Source organism: Lactuca sativa, chromosome 3 (genome assembly GCF_002870075.4).
Source record: "Lactuca sativa cultivar Salinas chromosome 3, Lsat_Salinas_v11, whole genome shotgun sequence".
In the NCBI taxonomy this organism is placed as follows: domain Eukaryota; kingdom Viridiplantae; phylum Streptophyta; class Magnoliopsida; order Asterales; family Asteraceae; genus Lactuca; species Lactuca sativa.
Window position 1 is genome coordinate 44,759,704 of NC_056625.2, and position 21,196 is coordinate 44,780,899.

The 21,196-nt window shown below is 39.4% G+C and overlaps 1 protein-coding gene across 1 annotated transcript; it reads right to left on the minus strand.

Annotated features, from left to right (window-relative positions):
* Positions 1-15,284: 15,284 nt before the first annotated feature.
* Positions 15,285-19,015, minus strand: LOC111912340 (E3 ubiquitin-protein ligase ORTHRUS 2). Its single transcript, XM_023908068.3, has 8 exons — positions 18,113-19,015; positions 16,958-17,490; positions 16,660-16,885; positions 16,490-16,551; positions 16,318-16,420; positions 16,096-16,240; positions 15,782-15,999; positions 15,285-15,699 (listed from the first exon to the last, which is right to left on the minus strand). The coding sequence occupies exons 1-8, from the start codon at positions 18,581-18,583 to the stop codon at positions 15,481-15,483; spliced, it is 1,977 nt and encodes a 658-aa protein (XP_023763836.1). The 5' UTR covers positions 18,584-19,015; the 3' UTR covers positions 15,285-15,480.
* Positions 19,016-21,196: the final 2,181 nt, after the last annotated feature.

Below are 21,196 nucleotides of genomic sequence, written 5' to 3' on the forward strand. Positions count from 1 at the left end.
GCTAACTTATCATATTCAATGCATACAACTCATAACATATCCGACCTCTCGGTCACACATAAATACCCTTCCGGGTACAGTATAGTGAGAAGACTCACCTCACAGGAAGTCTAGAATCTCACGTGCTCGCTATCTCCGAATCTCGAAACGAAGACCCAACCCCGCCTAATCATAATGAAATATCATTCTAATTAATATAGACTTTCAAGACTAGGCTACACCCTTATCATTATTCCACGGAGGGGTAAAAGACCATTTTACCCTTCCTTGACTCATGTTGACCAAACCCTAAAAGTCAACGAAAGTCAACTGACCATAGTACGCGGGGCGTACCAGCTTCTATACGCGGGGCGTACATCGATGAGTCACAATCGGGGGTCGCAACCCCTTACGCTGCGCGTACTGGGAGTTACGCCCAGCGTAAACCCCAGATGCAGCCATACCACATTTCTTGTCTTAAATGGTTAAGACACTCCTGCAACTTCCAGATCTGGCTCTCTTTAAGCCTCCTAATCCATAAAGTTGGAACCTTTAAGCCTTGGCATGGCTGTAAAGGCTCCTACACCCTCTAACACCTTCCTTTTCACCTCCAAAGACCTAGATCTCATGCATGGCAAAATATATACGTCCAAGATCACATTTTTATGAACATACTGATGGGTTTTGGTCATAAGACATCCTATGTGCTCAAACAAACCCTAAAGCTCGGATCTAGGTTTCTCTATTGTACATACTTTGAATCCAAGACTATGAACCCTAATTCTAGTATATGGAAATCAGAATTCACATGTAAATAGGTTTAAGAACATACCTTGATTGTTATATAGCAATAACAATCCAATTCATCCTTGAATTGACCTTGGAAAGCTGAGAGTCACAAGTGTCACTCCTCTAATGGCTTACAAACACCATAAGCAAGTGGAGAAGGTATATAGATAGAGGAGGGAGGTTAGAATTCGTCCTTAGGACCTCTTGGGAAGGGTTGGACGAATTCCTAATCCCTATGGGGTTTATATAGGTGTAAAGATTAGGGTTTTAGTCCTTATCCTTATCTAGTTACTTGTCCACCAAGCAACCATAAGATAAGTCCTAGAAATCCTTATCCTAGTCGAATTCTAAGGGATTTACACCTCAAATTCGTTCACCATATATATAAGATAATCCTTACCTTATTTTGTAACTATCTCATAATTACAATTCAGCCCCTCTAGTTTAATTAATTACACTTGATCACAAAATTAATTCTTAATTAATTATTGATCAATATTAATTAAACAAATATGATTTCTCCTTTAATATATTATTCTTATAACATACTAATAAATCATAATAACCTCTCTCTCTTTATTTATTTCTCCATTCAAGTTGCTTTAGTGAAGGCAACCCAAAAGGACCATGCACCATCGGGTCAAGTACATACCAAAATAGTTATGGACTTAGACACTAATCCAACACATACAACTCAAATGGACCTGGAATATGGTAGATCTAAGCCAATGGAGACTACTTGCTCATAAAGTCTCCATCTTTGGGACCAAAACCCTAGAAATTGGTCCATTAAGCATACCATAAGAACTACAAGGCAAGATCTGAACTTTTTACCTTAGGAAGAAGCTCCAACCTTTGCTTATCATGGATCTACACTTGCACACCAACTTCTAGCCTCCACAATGGACTCCTCTTTCCTTTTGCTACCTTGAAATGTCACCTCAAAGCTTAGAACACTCACAAACAAGCTATGAACGAAGGAACAACTCTCTAAGGGTTTCTTTCTGAAGGATGGTGGCTGAGGAACCAAGCCATCACATTCCTTTTATAGCCAACAACTCAAATTAGGGTTTTGGGTCTGGACCGATTACGCCCGGCGTAACCTTGGGTACGCCCAGCGTACCCGACGATGACGTGTTAAATGAGGCGCACGAGTACGCGCAGCGTACTCCTTGTATGCCCAGCGTACTCGCCCAACACAAAGGCCCAAAATGACAAATAAATAAAGATGAAGGGCTAATCGGTTGTACCTGAATTTCGGCTGTTACAATTCTCCCCACAAGAACCAGACTTCAACCCCAAAGTCTTATACCGAAAACAATTCTGGATGCTGCTCCCACATCTCCGACTCGGACTCCCACGTCAGCTCGGTCCCCTTCCGATGTTGCCACTGCACTTGCACCAAGGGCACTTCCTTGTTCCTCAGGACCTTAACCTTTCGATCCCTAATTGCCACTGGTCTCTCAACATAGTTCAGGCCCGCATCCACCTGAATGTCCTCTAATGGAACCACAACTGACTCGTCGGCAATACACTTCCTCAACTGCGACACATGAAAGGTGTCGTGAATCTGACCCAGCTCCGCAGGTAGATCCAAATGGTAGGCTACCCTGCCTACCCTCGCAATTACCCTGAAAGGTCCAATGAATCGAGGTCCCAACTTGCCCCTCTTCCTGAATCGAATCACTCCTTTCCAAGGAGAGACTTTTAAGAGTACCAGGTCACCAACCTGAAACTCGAGCTCGGACCGACGCCTGTCCGCATAGCTCTTCTGGCGACTCTGAGCGGTCAACAATCTCTGCTTGACCTGCTGTATCTGCTCTGTTGTCTGAAGCACAATCTCCGTACTACCCATTATCCGATGCCCCACCTCTCCCCAGCAGATGGGGGTCTGACACCTCCTCCCATACAACAGCTCAAAAGGTGGCATACCAATGCTCGAATGATGGATGTTGTATGAAAACTCTGCCAAGGGTAAATAGGTGTCCCAACTCCCTCCAAAATCCAAAACACATGCTCGGAGCATATCCTCGAGCGTCTGAATCGTCCGCTCACTCTGCCCGTCCGTCTGTAGGTGGTATGTGGTACTGAAATGCAGCCTTGTACCCAACTCCTCGTGAAACTTCTTCCAAAATCTGGAAGTGAGTTGCACGTCTCGATCTGAAACAATCGACATCGGAACTCCATGCCGCGATACCACCTCCCTCACATACAACTCTGCCAACCTCTCAGCAGAAGAGCTCTCACTGATAGCAAGAAAATGAGCGCTCTTCGTCAACCTGTCCACAATCACCCATATTGCATCGACTCCTCTCGCAGTCCTTGGCAATTTGGTGATAAAATCCATGGTAATCTGTTCCCACTTCCACCCGGGAATCTCCAGCGGTTGCAGCTTACCATGCGGACGCTGGTGCTCGGCCTTAACCTGGCGACAAGTTAGGCACCTCTCGACGAACCATGCAACATCCCTCTTCATACAGGGCCACCAATACTCCCTTTTTAGGTCCAAATACATCTTAGTAGCCCCGGGATGGATCGAGAACTTTGATCGATGTGCCTCCTCCATCAAAATGGTACACGTCCCGCCCACAAACGGTACCCAAATCCGACCCTGAAATGTCATAAGTCCCCGACTATCGGTAACGAACTTCGACACCTGCCCGACAACCCGCTCCCGCTTTCGGTTCTCTGGTCTCGCAGCCTCAGCCTGGGCCCCTCGGATGGTGTCCAATACCGGAGTCGTCACCGTCAACCTCATACAAATGTCTCGGATCGGGGCGCTCTCGGATCGCAATCATAATCCTTCACCACATCCAATCATCTCCTCTGGCGCATATTCAGGTTTGGCCGATCCATCAAGTACTTCAGACTCTTGTGGTTCGTGTATATGGTACACCGAACCCCATATAGATAGTGCTGCCAGATTTTGAGGGCAAACACCACAACCCCCAACTCCAGATCGTGGTTGGGATATCTCGACTCATGAGGCTTTAGCTGTCTCGATGCATACGCTATAACGTGCCCCCTCTGCATAAGCACTGCCCCTAACCCATATATGGATGCTTCACAATATACCACAAAGTCCTCCATCCCTTCCGGGAGTGCGAGCACCGGGGCCTCGCACAACTTCTGACGAAGGGTCTCAAATGAGGACTGCTGCTCCGGACCCCAAGAAAATGCAACATCCTTCCGGGTCATCTTGGTAAGTGGCACGACGATCTTGGAGAAATCCCTAATAAACCTCTAATAATAGCCGGCCAATCCCAGAAAGCTCCTGATCTCAGTGGGTGATCTCGGCACCTCCCATCTCATCACTGCCTCAACCTTGGCCGGATCGACCAATATCCCTTTCTGGTTAACAAGATGTCCTAGGAGCTGGACCTCCCGTAACCAGAAATCACACTTGGAGAATTTGGCATACAGCCTCTCCGATCTCAGAACTCCAAGGATCTCCCTCAAATGCTCCTCATGCTGCTATCTAGACCTCGAATATACCAAAATATCATTAATGAATACGATCACCGACCGATCCAGCATCGGCCTGCACACCCTGTTCATGAGATCCATGAACGCAGCTGGGGCATTGGTGAGCCCAAAATGCATCACCACAAACTCGTAATGTCCATAACGAGTTCTGAATGCAGTCTTCTGGATATCTTCATCCCGAACCCTCATCTGATGATAACCCGACCTCAAGTTTATCTTGGAGAACCAAGATGCCCCCTGCAATTGATCGAACAGATCATCGATCCTAGGTAACGGATACCGGTTCTTGACCGTCAACTTGTTGAACCCCCGGTAATCAATACACATCTGGTGTGAACCATCTTTCTTCTTGACAAAAAGGATCGGTGCTCCCCAAGACGAGCTACTCGGTCGAATAAACCCCTTCCCCAACAGCTCCTGAAGCTGCGAGGATAACTCCTGCATCTCTGGCGGCGCGAGGCGATAAGGCGCCTTGGCGATAGGTGCTGCTCCCGGAATCAAATCAATATGGAACGCCACTTATCTTTTCGGAGGCACGCCCGACAGTTCCTCGGTAAAAACATCCGGGAACTCGCACACTACTGGAACCTCGTCAACCGAACTTGGCCTCCCAGTGGCCACTCGAGCGTCCATCACATAGGCTATGAATCCACTGTAGCCCTGCTGCAAACTCTGCCTCGCCCTGGCAGCCGAACAAAACGCTGACCCACACCGGGTTCCCTCGCCATACATAGTAAACACTCCCCCACTAGGGTCTCGCATAGTCACCAGCTGTTTCTCGCAGTCAATGACCGTTCCAAACTTACTCAACCAGTCCATGCCCAAGATGACACAGACATCTCCCATAGCGATAGGAACTAGGTCGATAGGGAAATTGACACCAAAAATCTCGAGCACACATCCTCGAATCACGTCGGTGGCATATACCGCTTTCTCATCAGCTATGGAAACCCTTAGAGGTCGACTCATCACCTCTCGATCAATACCGAGGTACTGACTAAAAGCCAGAGATACAAAAGACCGACTCGCACCTGAGTCAAATAATATCAAGGTAGGTACAAAATTCACAATAAAAGTACCTACACATATCATAAAATAAGCACAACATCTCAGCATAAAAAAATAAATACACGAAAGAATACATACCAGCCACAACATCGGGCGCCGTGCGGACCTCCTCCGCAGTCAACTGAAAAGCTCTCCCACGAGCCCTCGGGGCCTCGGCCTTCACCGGTCAAGTCTCAGTAGCCCTAGCAGCAGGCGCATATCCCTGGAGAAGCTGAGGACACTCGGCCTTCCGATGGCCGGTCTGGTTGCAATGGAAGCAAACCATAAATCCCTTGGGGAAATCCCTAGCGATGTGCCCCTTCTTGCCACATTTGTAGCAAGCACCTAATCGACAGGCCCCCTCATGACCCTTGCCGCACTTTTCGCAAGTGCGACCCTTTTGACCTTTTGTCCTCGAATCGGCGGACTTGGTCCGCTTGGCTGCCGGCTGGGACTGAGCCGGCTGTCGATCCACCCGCTGAGACTCGGCCTCCTCCCTAGCCTGAGTCTCCAACTCGATCTCCCTCTTCCGGGCATTTGCCTGAAGCTCAGCAAATGTCCGATATGTCGAGTTCGATACGAACTCCCGAATGTCCCTACTCAGTATACCCAAATATCGGCTCATCCGTGCCTGCTCAGTGGACACTTGCTCAGGGCAAAATATCGCCCTCTCATGAAACTTCCGGGTGACCACAACAACTGAATCATTACCCTGATTGAGGGTTAAGAACTCCTGAACCAGTCGTTCCCTCTCCACCGGGGGAACATACTCATCTCTGAACATGGTGGTGAATTTCTCCCAAGTCACCACTGAAATCTCCTCAAGAGTGAAGTTCGCCGTCACGAACTTCCACCAATCATTCGCTCCCAGGCGGAGCTGGTTCAAAGCGAACCGCACCCTCAGATGCTCCAGACATGAACACGTGTAAAAGCATCCCTCAATGTCAGCAATCCATCGCATCGCAGCGATCGGGTCCTGCATCCCATCAAACTTGGGTGGCTTCGTGTTGCTGAACTCCCGGAACAACAACGAGTCACCTCCATGAGGTCTGGTAACAACCACAGCTGCTGTAGCTGCAGCGGCCGTAACCTAAGTCACCGCGGCGTACTGCTCATCAAAAGTCTCCAACAGCGTGGTCTTGATAGACCCAAACATCTCTGGAATCTCGGCCCGGATTGCCGCAACCACCTCATCGTGGATCATCTGACGAAGCTCCTCTTCACTCACACCACTCGTCCCAGGTCTGTGGCGTGTCCCAACCATGATGCCTCTGAAATACAACATAAAAATATCAGAGACCCAATCGAGCATACTCGCACTCGATAACGCAACCCTACTCGACCTCCAATACCCAAAGGATTCTTACTTGGACTGCCCACTGATCCGGTGTCTTCAGTAGTACGGGCCCTATACTACTGACTACACCGCATCAGCATTCACCCCAAGTCCTCCTCCTTGGACCCCGGATCACAAGTACTCTATTCTTGCTATGCACTCGCTACCTACTCGCTCTCAAAGCATCTCATAGCAGCAGGTTTCCCCTAGACTAAGGCATCACAAATCAGACCACTCTAGTCCTAATATGAATACCTAGTCTACTCTAGCATGCATAACATATCATAACATTTCTCATAACACATATTGTAAGGGTATTTTGGGGATTTTACCGTTCGGGCGCTGGCTGACCGTACACACTGCTTCATCCTTGGTTATCACAAAATCCCTTATAAAATTTTATGCCTTTATTTTTTTTTTAAATTTTTTTCTCAAATCCTCGGTTTGAGTTCAGTTACGCACAAAGGTGTACCCGAATCCCTCAAACCAAGGCTCTGATACCAACTTGTAACGACGTAAATTTTCAAAACAAATTTTCCATTTCGTAAAAACATGTTTTCATCCAAAACAAGTCATAAAGAGCCAATGTATCATATCATAATACAAATAATATAAATCCCAAGATCATAAATCCTCCATCAGTGTGTACAGATCACGCCGGCGCCTTCCCACGGTCATCGCTAGTACCTGAAACACATACACAACAACTGTAAGCATAAATGCTTAGTGAGTTCCCTAAATACTACTTACGCACATACGCCTTTCCAGGCCATGACCTTCCGGTCCATGTGTCTCTGGGGACTTTCGTCCCGACCCGGTAAACCTTCCGGTCCTACCCGCGTCGACCTTCCGGTCCACATCACAATGCCTTCCGGCCCATAACATAATGCCTTCCGGCCCATATCAAGCATAGCATACATAGCACATACAAATGGTTAACTTATCATATTCAATGCGTACAACTCATAACATATCCGACCTCTCGGTCACACATAAATACCCTTCTGGGTACAGTATAATGAGAAGACTCACCTCGCAGGAAGTCTAGAATCTCACGTGCTCGCTATCTCCGAATCTCGAAACGAAGACCCAACCCCGCCTAATCATAACGAAATATCATTCTAATTAATATAGACTTTCAAGACTATGCTACACCCTTATCATTATTCCACAGAGGGGTAAAAGACCATTTTACCCTTTCTTGACTCATGTTGACCAGGCCCTAAAAGTCAACGAAAGTCAACTGACTATAGTATGCGGGGCGTACCAGCTTCTGTACGTGGGGCGTACATCGATGAGTCACAATCGGGGGTCGTAACCCCTTACGCTGCGCGTACTGGGAGTTACGCCCAACGTAAACCCTAGATTCAACCATACCACATTTCTTGTCTTAAATGGTTAAGACACTCCTTCAACTTCCAGATCTGGCTCTCTTTAAGCCTCCTAATCCATAAAGTTGGAACCTTTAAGCCTTGGCATGGCTGTAAAGGCTCCTACACCCTCTAACACCTTCCTTTTCACCTCCAAAGACCTAGATCTCATACATGGCTAAATATATATGTCCAAGATCACATTTTTATGAACATACAACTCAAATGGACCTGGAATATGGTAGATCTAAGCCAATGGAGACTACTTGCTCATAAAGTCTCCATCTTTGGGACCAAAACCCTAAAAATTGGTCCATTAAGCATACCATAAGAACTACAAGGCAAGATCTAAACTTTTTACCTTAGGAAGAAGCTCCAACCTTTGCTTATCATGGATCTACACTTGCACACCAACTTCTAGCCTCCACAATGGACTCCTCTTTCTTTTTGCTACCTTGAAATGTCACCTCAAAGCTTAGAACACTCACAAACAAGCTATGAACGAAGGAACAACTCTCTTAGGGTTTCTTTCTGAAGGATGGTGGCTGAGGAACCAAGCCATCACATTCCTTTTATAGCTAAAAACTTAAATTAGGGTTGTGAGTTTGGAACGATTACGCCCGGCATAACCTTGGGTACGCCCAGTGTACCCGACGATGACGTGTTTAAATGAGGTGCGCGAGTACGTGCAACGTACTCCTTGTACGCCCAGCGTACTCGCCCAACACAAAGACCCAAAATGACAAATAAATAAAGATGAAGGGCTAATCGGTTGTACCTGAATTTCGGCTGTTACACCAAAAGGTCCTTAAACTTGTACTAAGGAGATCTAAGAGGTTAATCATCAAGCTCAAGACCTTTTACCTTGCAAAGGTCTGAAATGAAGCACTTATCCCAGATCTACAAGCTCTGGCTTCAAAGGTTCCTCCTTGCCAACCTTCTTCTCTTTGCTTCCAAGCTTTAATCCACCAAAATGGGTTCTCCAAGGTCAAGATCTCATAAAATGGAGGTAGGGACGTTCTAGGGTTTCTTTTGAGGTTGGGGAGGCTCATATGGGGGTTAGGGTTGGAACCATAATGTCCTTTATATAGTGCTCAATCCGAAATTAGGGTTTCATAACTTTTTAGCGTACACTGGGCGTACGCCTTGGACATCCACGACCCAGCTGCCTCATTACGTTGGGCGTAACCCAGCCTACGTTGGGCGTACTCACGCATGTTCCAAACATGCATGAATGGTCTTTTATGCAAACTTTTCTCTTTAAGGGACATTCTCGCCAAATCTTCAAAGTGACATAACTCCTTCATTCTAGATCCGTTTCTGATGAACTTTATATCCACAGAAAGGTGGCGAGAAATCCTACGCTTCTAACAACATAACTCGACCCGAAAACTTCTCGAATAATAACTCCATATTAATAAAGGACTAAAACGCCCCTGGCCTTGGTCTCTGAAATTCCATAAATGAATATTTTAGAACAGGGCGTTACAAGCGAGAGATATGAAGTTGTGTCTTAGGTCAATACAAAAAATCGAAAAGTGCAAGATCCCAAAATCGAAGCGAAACTTGAAAAAATATAACAAATTAGGGCTACAAAACATAAATCGCGTTAGGGCTCTACTTGGTACTACCTGACAGGGAAGATATGTCGTTCTTTCAACCACCATCACCACCACTTCCATAAACCTTTTGTTAATATGAACCAGCAAATCAACATGGAATTGAAGAAGAACACATCAAGCAGAGAGAGAGAGAGAGAGATAGCACAAAGAAATAGGAGAATGAAACCCACTACCACGGTCGAGGTAGACATTTAATCCGTCATCATCTCAATCGAAACCCACCACCACAGTCGAACCTTCAACAAAACATGACACCACAGTGAGCCATAGTCAAACACCTTCACTCGAGCTACATATAGCCAGCTGTCAGAAGACGGAATCTGGTGTTGGCACCTGTAAAGGTTGTCAACCTTCCAATTGAATTTTAGGGTGGATAAGGGTGGATGTACGTTGGTTATGATGAAAAACGACAATAACTTGGAGCTCGTTAGATAAGTTAATTGTTGTGGAGGATATAGGGCTTAGGATGTGGCTGACATTAAAGGGGTTTTAGAGTCCAGATCCACCGATGTTGTTTGGGAATGACGTAGATTGTGACAACGGTGTTCGTAGTCAGGAACCTGCAGGAAATCATAAACCTTATGTTAATATAAACCAAAAAATCAAAATGAAATCAAAGAAGAACACATTAAGCATTGAAATAGAGCAAAGAGAAATTAGAGGATGTAAGTAATTTATAGAATATGGCCCGACAATTAGAGGAGATAATAAAATGATTTTTCAAAATTTGAACTCCTCATTAAATCACGGCTCCTCATATCACGCGAACTAACCGAAAATATGTAAATTAGTAACAACTGCTTTCTTAACTTTGGCTTGACTTTTTCTAGTTGACCAATTCAATTGGCTGGAATTTAGGAATTGTGGTTCAATTTTGACTAATTCACCTGTTTGATCCATAAGAGTTTTTTTTTTTGTAATGCATAAACTTGTTGTAAATGCTGCTTTAAGGGATGTACCTCTTAAAATTCAGCAAAATTTTGTAAATGCTTTTTAAGGTATATATATATATATATATATATATATATATATATATATATATATATATATATATATATATATATATATATATATATATGTGGGTACAAATTTGATTACAACAATAAAGTTTAACCATTTTGTAATATGTTGAGCAAAATAGGTATAATTATATAAAAATACTTATATAATTATTTCATACCATTTTATTATCACAGTAAAAATGATAATGTACATACAAAGGATTATTCAATACAACGAAACATTTTTATAAACTATAATAGATATAGTTTATGGTACATACACTCTATTATACCATTTCGGGATACAATACGAAAATAATTATTTAAAGGCATAATTATTTCACACCATGTAATTACTATGGAAGGATAATACTTCCACATTACAAAATGGCTTTTCATTATACTACACGTAAACCGTCAATATGGCTTTGTGAGACATACCTTCACCGTAATTACCAAAGTACCTGCTAAAGTTCCTATATTATAATCAGAATCTTTCGTAAGAGAGCGTAACACTTGTGTATAGATCTATACGGGACTGACAATCCCGCACCTTAGTTGTTAGCTACAGCTAGATCGGCAGGTTTGGGGTGACATATTTCATACCATTCCGATGTCTGAAGAACGTCGTAACAGGCCAACTAGGTCATTAGCATCGTTATAAACTCACAAGGGGTATTAACAATATGTTTGGTTTACGAATACATACATACCTTCAAATGGTTTTGTTAGATAAAACTACATTACACTATTTTCCAGTACAATACAATTTACATTTCTTGAAACATGCATTCAAATGGTTTTATAAAGATATAAAACTACATTATATTACTTCAGAGTACAACAATACTTATACATTTTCAGTCTTAGGGTTCGTAAGATTACAATTCACTTTAAAAGAAAATATTGGATTTTCTGGAAGAACACACTATCATTTTCAAGGAATAATGGCATGTCTTTCTCATACAAAATGCTTATGAACTCACCAACTTAAATGTTGACACTTTTTCAAAACTACTTGTATTCTCAGGGAATCAGTAGACAGGTACTTGCACAGGTTTTGTGAAGATGGAGCGTAACAGTGTCACGTCTTATATTTTTGTCGTCTGTTTTTGGAGTCAAACAAACAATGAATTGAACTCAATGTAAATATTAAATTATCAATACGATGGTTATAATGCTTTGATCTTTATTATTCAGTTGTTATGATATTGTACATGACGTCATCCGCCCCTGGACGTTTCCGTCGTTCCGGTTCGGGGGTGTGATAATTTCCCCTTTGGACTAAAAATGGTTAGATCTTGGTGAGTATGAACTACTCCCAAGCCTTTTGATTGCATTTCCAGTTAGGATATAATGTGTCAATGCTTAAATGTGCAAGCTTTGAGGTAGTTTGGTTCCCATTCTTAAGATAAGACGTAGGAAAGGGCTTATGAGTCTTGATCCTTGTTTTTGGACTTCTTGTAGCCATGCAAGGGCTTAAAGTTGGCAACTTAATATCCTTAGAGGTCTTAATGAGTACAGATATGAGTTTTAGACATAAAATCTTAATGCATTAAGTATTTGCATGGATTGTTGTATAGCTGGCGTGTACGCCGCGTGTACACCCATGTACGCCGTGCGTACTGCCTCCGGCGGAGGTACGATGCACGTACAAGTGTGTACGCCGGGTGTACAGTTCAGACAACCAGCGTTGGGCTCAAATCTTTGGGCCTTATGTGGGTTTTTGGGTCTTGATCGTGGACATGAGGCTTTGGATTAGTTGGGCCCTAGAATTCATTATTAGATCATTAGTAGTTTAGTTGGGACTTTTGGGCCTTGTGGCCCATAATGGCTATGGACTTTGGATGATAGACCCATTAGTGAAGGAATAACCTCTGGGCCACTATGGGGGAACATGGACTTAGATTTCTAGGCTTTTTAATTAGGGTGAATTATGATCCTAATTTAGGGTTATTTGTATTGTTGTTCAGTGTGAGGTTTAAGATTGTTAGGCTAGCAACTATTGTGTTCAGTAGATTGAGGTGAGTCTTCTGAGCACACTTATGGGTCAAAGGCACCAAGGTCGTCTCATTAATGGTTATGAAATGATTTGCATTGGAATATGTAATTGTTTGCTATTGGATTTATACGTGGACTTATGTGTAGACCATGGGAAGAGCCCATGACTTAGGGATTTGAGACCGTGGGGGTAGCTCATGACATTCCAATGAAAACCACGGAGGGAGTCCATGACAAACTTATATGCGTATATGTGTGCATGGTATTATGTGATTATATGATTTATGTGTTTTGGGAAACTCACTAAGCTTGTGCTTACAGTTTTATTGCATGTTTTAGGTACTTCTTGTGATAAGGGCAATCGTCCGGCTTGATGGTGCGTCGTGCATTGTCTGGTGTTTTAATTCACATTTAGTTTTTGTATTTTGAATTTTAAAATAATATGGATATGTAATGGGATTTTTGGGCACACTGTGGTTGATATTTATGAAATTAAAAGTTAAAACTTTTCTGAAAAAATTTGGATTGTTAAAAAATTTGAACTTGATGAATCCGTTGTTTGATGGTAAAAAACTGAGAAAGAATTGATTATTTTCCTGTGTTAAATAAAAGGAAGATTGAATTGTTATTTAAATTTTTTGATTAATAAAAAAAAACTAATCGTTGAGGGATGGAGGTGAACTTCTAGTTGTTGGAAATTTGGAATGCTTTGGAGGTGTGAAGGAGGCTCAAGTTAAACTCCTTGAAAAATACTCTCTCATTTTTCCCGAAATGGTCGGGCTCATGTTCCTTTTTTCCCCAGAATACCCGAAGCCTTTTTTCCAAGCTTTCTTAAACGATACCATCCATCCTTAATTCCTTATCATATTGAAAATGAGTTCATTTTGTTAAAAGAACCTCTAATACTTGCCTTTTCTTTCTTATTTTTTATGTGCTTTTATTCAAGTAAAGATGATTTATTGAATTACGTATAGTTAATGAGTTCCCCGCCTTCACTACGCATCCACACTTTGTGAGGATAGAAGAGATGATTCACCATTTAACGATTTGTTAAAACATAGAAAATTAGAAATATATAATGTCACTCCTATAAAACCTCAAAAGCGTGAACACTGAACGTCGAAAGGTAGTGCCTTGTTGGTAGTTGGTTTATTGACATGAATATCACATGTGTATCTGTTGATAAGTTATATTAAATAAGTAATTAATTTTGTGTATGCCTATTATAATCATATAGACCCCATCAAGACCCCACCCCCACCCTGAAATCCTGCAATGGACCACCTCCCACACCCGACCACAGTGGACCTTTTACATTATTTATATTAATATATGTTTATGGTTTGAAGAAGCACTTGATCAAATTCAAAGGCATAGACTTCTAGATATAAAAAGTAGAGATAATGACTAATATCCCTAAAAATGGAAGTCATATATCACAAAAAGGGAGTATATCGCTAATTAGAGAAATAGCAAAATACTTCAAGTTAAAACGTCTGAAACATTATTTTTATGCCTTGCAAACTTTTTCGTCGTTAATAGTGAACCAACCCAAATTATAAATTATAACTTTGGAACATTTTCTTTCTCAACATTGTTGGAGGATTTTCTTTTCCCAAACACCACGTACAAATTTAACCACGGAATGAGATGAATTATTTTTGAGAAACGAGACTTTGACCACACATTTCGGGGGCCCAAGAATGAAAAAAAAAAAAAAAAAAGGCGTTAATTTTCGTCGTTTTTAACAAAAAAAAAATATAAACCAAAAAAATCATTATTATTGTGAAATATTATGACAGTATTGTTAATAAAAATATAATATGTTTAATATTTTATCAATATTACAATTTGCATAGTTTTAAAATCTGTAACATCATTCATGTCAAACATTAAAAATAATATTATTATATGTAAAATTTTAAAATATGAACAATATTCTTTTAAAATATTACACATAACATTTATTATGAATAATATTTTGTTGGAATATACCACAACTACCATGATTTTTATATATATATATATATATATATATATATATATATATATATATATATATATATATATATATATATATATATATATATATATATATATATATATATATATATATATATATATATATATATATATATATATATATATATATATAGAACACGAGTCTCTTTAAAATGAGATTTTAGAGCAATAAATTCCAAACCAAATAAAACTTAGTTTTTTCTATAAATCATCTAACAAAAAGAAGACGAAATAGTAAATATGATATCATTCCAAACCAAGTAACGAAAGTCCATGCAATTCTTTTTAGGCCCGAAAATATGTGGCCAGAAACGGATCATCATGCATTGATCTCAAATGATAACATAAGTTTCTGAACATCATGTAAATATGATAACATAAGTTTGGCAAGATGAAATTGTAGATCGAATATTTTTAAAACAAATTTACATATTATTACATAAATTCGCAAATATTTTTCAAACATCTAGCATACATATTTTAGTACGACACTTCCACCTAAGTTGTTATCGAATTAAGATGTAGACATCGCTTCATGGATCTTTAGACTTTCATATCCCCTTTATTCTCTTGATTTTTCAGGCGAAGAAGTAATCACAAGTAGCAGTTTGATGTCTCTCTCAAGCATCTGTTCAACTAACTAAATACCAACTTATTACTAAAACCTAATAAACTTTGCTCTGTACACAAACATATAAAATTCTGTCAAATGCAATAATAAAACATGCAGAAATCAGACATACATACATACATACACTCTGCAACCTCTCAACTCAACATTTAACAATGAAAAATAAAATAAAATAAAATAAAATCAGCTGCTGAACTCATCCTCCTGAAGTTGAACCCTTGGTAACCTCATCACCAGTCTCAACACTTACTTTATTGCTTTTATGTGAAGTTTTTGCAACTAATACATTTTTATCATCATCAGTTCTCTCATTAGTATCCTTGACTCCCTCTAAAGCTATAATATCATCACTTTTCTCAGTCTCTTTCATCTGCCTCTGAAGCGATTCTATCACACTCATCAATTCCCTATTAACCTATCAAAAAAACAGAATAACACATTAAAAAAAATTGTCTCGTTTTGCATCCATGTATATATATATATAAATAAATATATACCTGTGGATTCTGGAGGAATTCAGAGATGTCATTAGAGCATGATGGACATTTCATGATGTTCTTTTGTGCCCTAAGTGTTCGTCTCCCTTCACATGTCCTCTCTTTCATAAAAGTTTGGCCGGAAAAAGTTTCCTGCAAACATGACTTGCAGAAATTGTGTGCACAGGGAGTAGTAAGCGGGAGACTCATCACTTTGTGACAGATAAAACAGCAAAACTCTGTGCAATTAAAAGTACATATCAATATCAATATCAGTATCAGTATCAGTATCAGTCCAATACATGTCAAACACAGTACAACTTGTTTCTTCTGACCTTTCAGGAGCCGTTCACTTACAGACACTGTTTGTGTCTTACGCCGAACTTTCCTTGTACTATTTCCATCTTCAACATCTCCATTATCTATATGCTTTCTACTTTCTGGTGCAGCTATTTTCCATAACCAACAAGCTTTTTCCACCTGGACAAAATAATTAAAATTTTACTAAAAGAAAGCCAAACCCTTCAAGAAAAGGAAAAGACATTTAATCATCTCACATCATAATCCCAAGATGGAGTATTCTTTCTCTCTGTTACATCAGTTGCATTTTTAAGCTCTTTGATGAAAGGCAAAGCCCTTGGGAGATCCCCATTTTCATCACTACAAAATCATAATCAAAAGTAAATAACTTGAATTCATTATTCAAATGATGTAACAGAAATTACAAACCTTGTCCATGGAGCAGGATCATTATCACAACGAACAAAGAGATAGCGGCATACTTTATAACCCTATCAGGGGCACAACAGTCATTTTTGTTTGGGAAGAATACGATCATCAATCATGTATCATGTATGTCAATGTAACATCAGCCAATAGAGGAATAATATTTATCTTACTTGGATTCCAGGTTTCCTCCAGCATTTTTCAATCCTGTAAATGCCATCATACCTTACGCCTTTTTCAGGTGCATATGCAGATCTTTTTTCTTTGTGTGACCTCACAACGCGTACTGGATACCCTTTTCTACAACTAACTCGTAAAGCTTCATTATATTTCTCAAACTTCTGATCAAAAGATTGTGTCTTGTTTGTCCTTTTATTTCCACTCAAGTCTCTCCCACCACTGTAGACAACAGATAAAATGTAAAGAAGACAAAGAAGAAAATATCCACAAATTAGTGACATTATCACATACCTTCCAGTGTATAAAAACCACTCTCCATGATCTTCATCATCTTCATATCCTCCAGATAGTGCAACAGATTGTGCACCATAATGAGATTGACCACAAATCCCAGCAACATGAGGAAGATGAACCCCCCATTGTCTGCATTCCATACGATCCTCCCAAGTTTCACCAACAAGAACACCTGTTCCTCTTTCAGGATCATTTTCTGCAAGAATGGGTCCAAAATGATCAGGTGGAACTGTCACAAATATCTTTCCACTGCATGCATTGGCCTTCCCTGACTTCTTTGCTCTATCAGTGGTGTAAGCTTTGTCTGGTCTGTTTTGGTTTAGAACAGAATAGTAGGGTTTAGGTGGCCCTGAAGCAGCATTTGACTTGGTCAACTTCGCCATTCTGATTGCTATTACAAGTGATGAGTTGATTCGAGGCTGACTTGCCATTTTAGGAGGAATTGAAGTTCGACATATGGCACAAGTTCTTTTCCCCTGTCCTACCCATTTCTCAAAGCACTTCAAGCAAAAGTTGTGACCACAGGGTGTCTGTAACAAAAGGGCAAGTTAAGGTTGTGATATGAATTATAACGCACAGATCAGTGTCTCTTTTGCTTGCAACAAGAACCAATAAAGAAACAAGTTTTGTTGCAACTTCAACTATGAGCATAAAAACAGAGAGATGCCAAAAAAATCCAACAAAATAAGTACAATAAAGTATCCAAGTGCGACTATGAATGCAACATTTGGATAATGTTTAGTGATATTCTTCAACAAGATGGACCACTATTCTACCAGAATTTGAGATATTCTATTTTAAGCCATTTCCAGCAAAAAGAAACACGGATCGGGATTAATGAATATTTCATGAAGACTTTTTGTGTTGGCTGTTAGTGCATATATGAAACAAGTACTTGTTGAAACAGTAAATTGTACTATCTATGGGCATAAATCACCATGAAACTAATGCCAGTGAGTGAGTGTGTTCAATAGGGGCTGCGAGACTTGCAGCGTGTTTAACTGGTTTGGATAATTGACGGTAATCTGAGAAGGATTTAGGGTTTAGAGTAAATCTAACACAATTCCTAGTGTGTACATGGAGCTAGATCTCAGAATGTGTGTACTTCATTTGTTAAGATATTGCTTTTGTGTTGGTTCCAGTAAATGATACCGTGACGGGTCTCTCCGGGAGCTGCATGCAAAAAGAACAGTTCAAGCTGCCGCTGAGAAGCTTCAGAACATCACTATCACCGCCGACGCCGATCTCATTATTGGCATTGGTTGCTTTATCACCATCATCGGATCCTCCTCCACTCAGCAATTGCTGACGTCTCTTGGCCTTGTCTTGTTCAGAGAGCGAGACATCAGATTCGATGGCGCGAATAGCCGCAATCAGCGCAGCGGAAGGTTCAGATCCCGATGTAACTGTGGACGGAGGCGGGTGAGATGAGACGAGAATTGAACAGTCTGGACACTCCCATTGGGCGGCATCGGTTAGGGTTTGTGGACGAGCAGATAGACAGTTGAGGTGCCAAGGCGTAACACAGGTCTTGCAAGTAAGCGTCTCTTCCAACGGTGGACTGATTTTGCAGATCATGCACCGGCCATCTCCGTCGCAAGGGAGGTCACTATCATGCGCCATGGAAGAAGTAGTAAGGGTGTAGGATAAGGGAAGTGAGAGAGATTGAGTGATACAGGAGAACTCAGTCTTAGTAGTAGGTATTATACTTGATGATGATTTATGATGACGATGACGATGGTGGAAAATTTATTTTATAATAATCATCATCTGCAACCGGTAGGTGTTGAATTGAAATTTGGAGATTAAGAAACCGAAAATTGTTGAAATTACAACTGAAAGTGGGAATCAGATTTGAATTTTCCCTCTTCTTGTTTCTGATTCCAAAAATGGCAAATGATATCATAATACTATGAATATCATCGTCAAACTCTGTTTTTAGCTCCTAACCTCCCGTTTTTTGCTTCCATTTCCATTTCTATGCTTAAACACACAATCGATTTAGGGGTGTTTGACCGTGACTCTCGAAGTGTGAATGAATCCAAGACGGGCGATGTCGGTTAGATATTGTGATTTAAAGTCGTAACAACTATGGATAACTTTCTTTAAACATTAAAATATTATCTGTCTTTAATTTTTAAATATCCTATCTAATCTTTATAAAATTTTAAATATCGGATATATAATTTTCAAAAAAAATATATATATAGGGAGAGAGGTTCAAATGAGAACCAAAAAATGTTAAGAACGTAATAACTTTTATATATATATATATATATATATATATATATATATATATATATATATATATATATATATATATATATATATATATATATATATTCAATTGAGAAAATAAAAAACGTTGACATTGATGGAATCATTCTCAGCCACAAAAACCTCAATCCTACCGGCGGAAATGATAAATAATACACATGTGTTTTTCAACAAAACATGTTTCCTTAAACTATGTTAATCATTACCTTAATATATATCAAATGACTTCTAGCCCAACGGTATCAGGTGGTGCCCTCCATCCTTGAGGTCGAAGGTTCAAATCTCGTGGTGGACATAGATGAAGTTAGATGTACGTTTAGGAGTAGATTATAATAGTATTCTTGCCGGTTAAAAAAAATTACCTTAATATATACAAAAACATAATTTTTTTCGTTTTTTATTTTTATTTTTAAGGAACTATTTTTATCGAAAAATGATTTTAAATATATCAAAATTCATAATTTTTTATTCTCTATAAATACACATCCATATTGATACAATTTTATGATAAATTAAATTTTTTTTATAGGTTTAACTATCGTTATTCGTAACTAAATAAAAATCCATTAGATTTTTACCATAGTAAATTCTTTATTCACTTATAAATAAAAAAATATGATTAGTTTTTTACGGTTTAAGTATCATTTATACTACTTATTCATATATTAATAGCAAATTGGCTGTAACAAAAATCTGATAAATGTTTTATTGACATATGAATATAAAATATAACGACAATTAATACACGTTTTATTCATATATAAATATAATATATGATGAGAGGTGATGTAAAAAATATATTTTAAGTAAGAAAACTTTATTACATGTTATATTCATATATGAACAATACTCAAATTATTAAAAAAGTTAAGCATACGTTTTATTCATAAGTGAATAACGAAATTACTGTAATAAAAATCAGATGAATTTTTATTCACTTATGAATAAAGAGAGCTGAAACTCTAAAAAAATTAATATTGTATTTTATCTTAAAAATATATCAATATGGATATCTATTTATAGATAATAAAAAATTATGACTTTTGATATATTTAAAATAATTTTTAGATAAAAATACATTTCAAAAAAAAATGTTTTGTGTATATTAATGTATTGATTAACACAGTTTAAGGAAACATGTTTGGTTGGAAAACACATGTTTATCCGTTATTCATTTTCGCCGCCACTATGTTCTCAACTCTTCTCACCTTCTGGGCGAGACAAACATAATTTTTGAAACGAGACAAATCTTTCTTAAGCTATATGAATTGTTTCATTATTCGTGGAAACTTATCTTTTCCATTTGTATTTACTCAGTTCATATCTTTGTTTCATGTGTTCTCCGGAGGAATTCGATCTCTTCAATCTTTGGAAATATCAATTAACAAGGTTCTCATGATCTCAAAATGATAGACTACATTCAATATGAAGGAGAAAAGATGATGTATCCCCCCATTCAACTATCCATCCAAGAGCACACATGTTCTCTTTACCGACTTATGCATTTATAGATGTGGATAACCAATATTCCCGAATTATAATATCCCTAATTATTGTAGGGAAATTTAGGGTTTGTAGTGGAGATATGGATACCAACTTGGATCGTGATATCACTTTCACTTTCCAAACTGATGTTTTTACCCTATGCTTGGGTTATAAAAAATTTTAGCATTGGATAATCCAAATGAACACTTGCGTTTCTAGGCATAGAAAACGTAAGCCAATATGCTAGAGGATTCTGTGAAAGTATGATGAAAACTGAGAGCTTAAGACCGTAATCCTCTTTTGTAGAGGAAGAGTTGTTTATATATTAAACAAAATTAGAGTTTCATTAGGGTTGGGCCGTCATTAGTTGCTTTGGAAGGAAGTAATGTTAATCCGAATTTAATGAGGATTTAGGGTTACCAAAACTAACGAGTTTCGTTAATTTTACCATAATCACTCTCAAGAAATTGAATT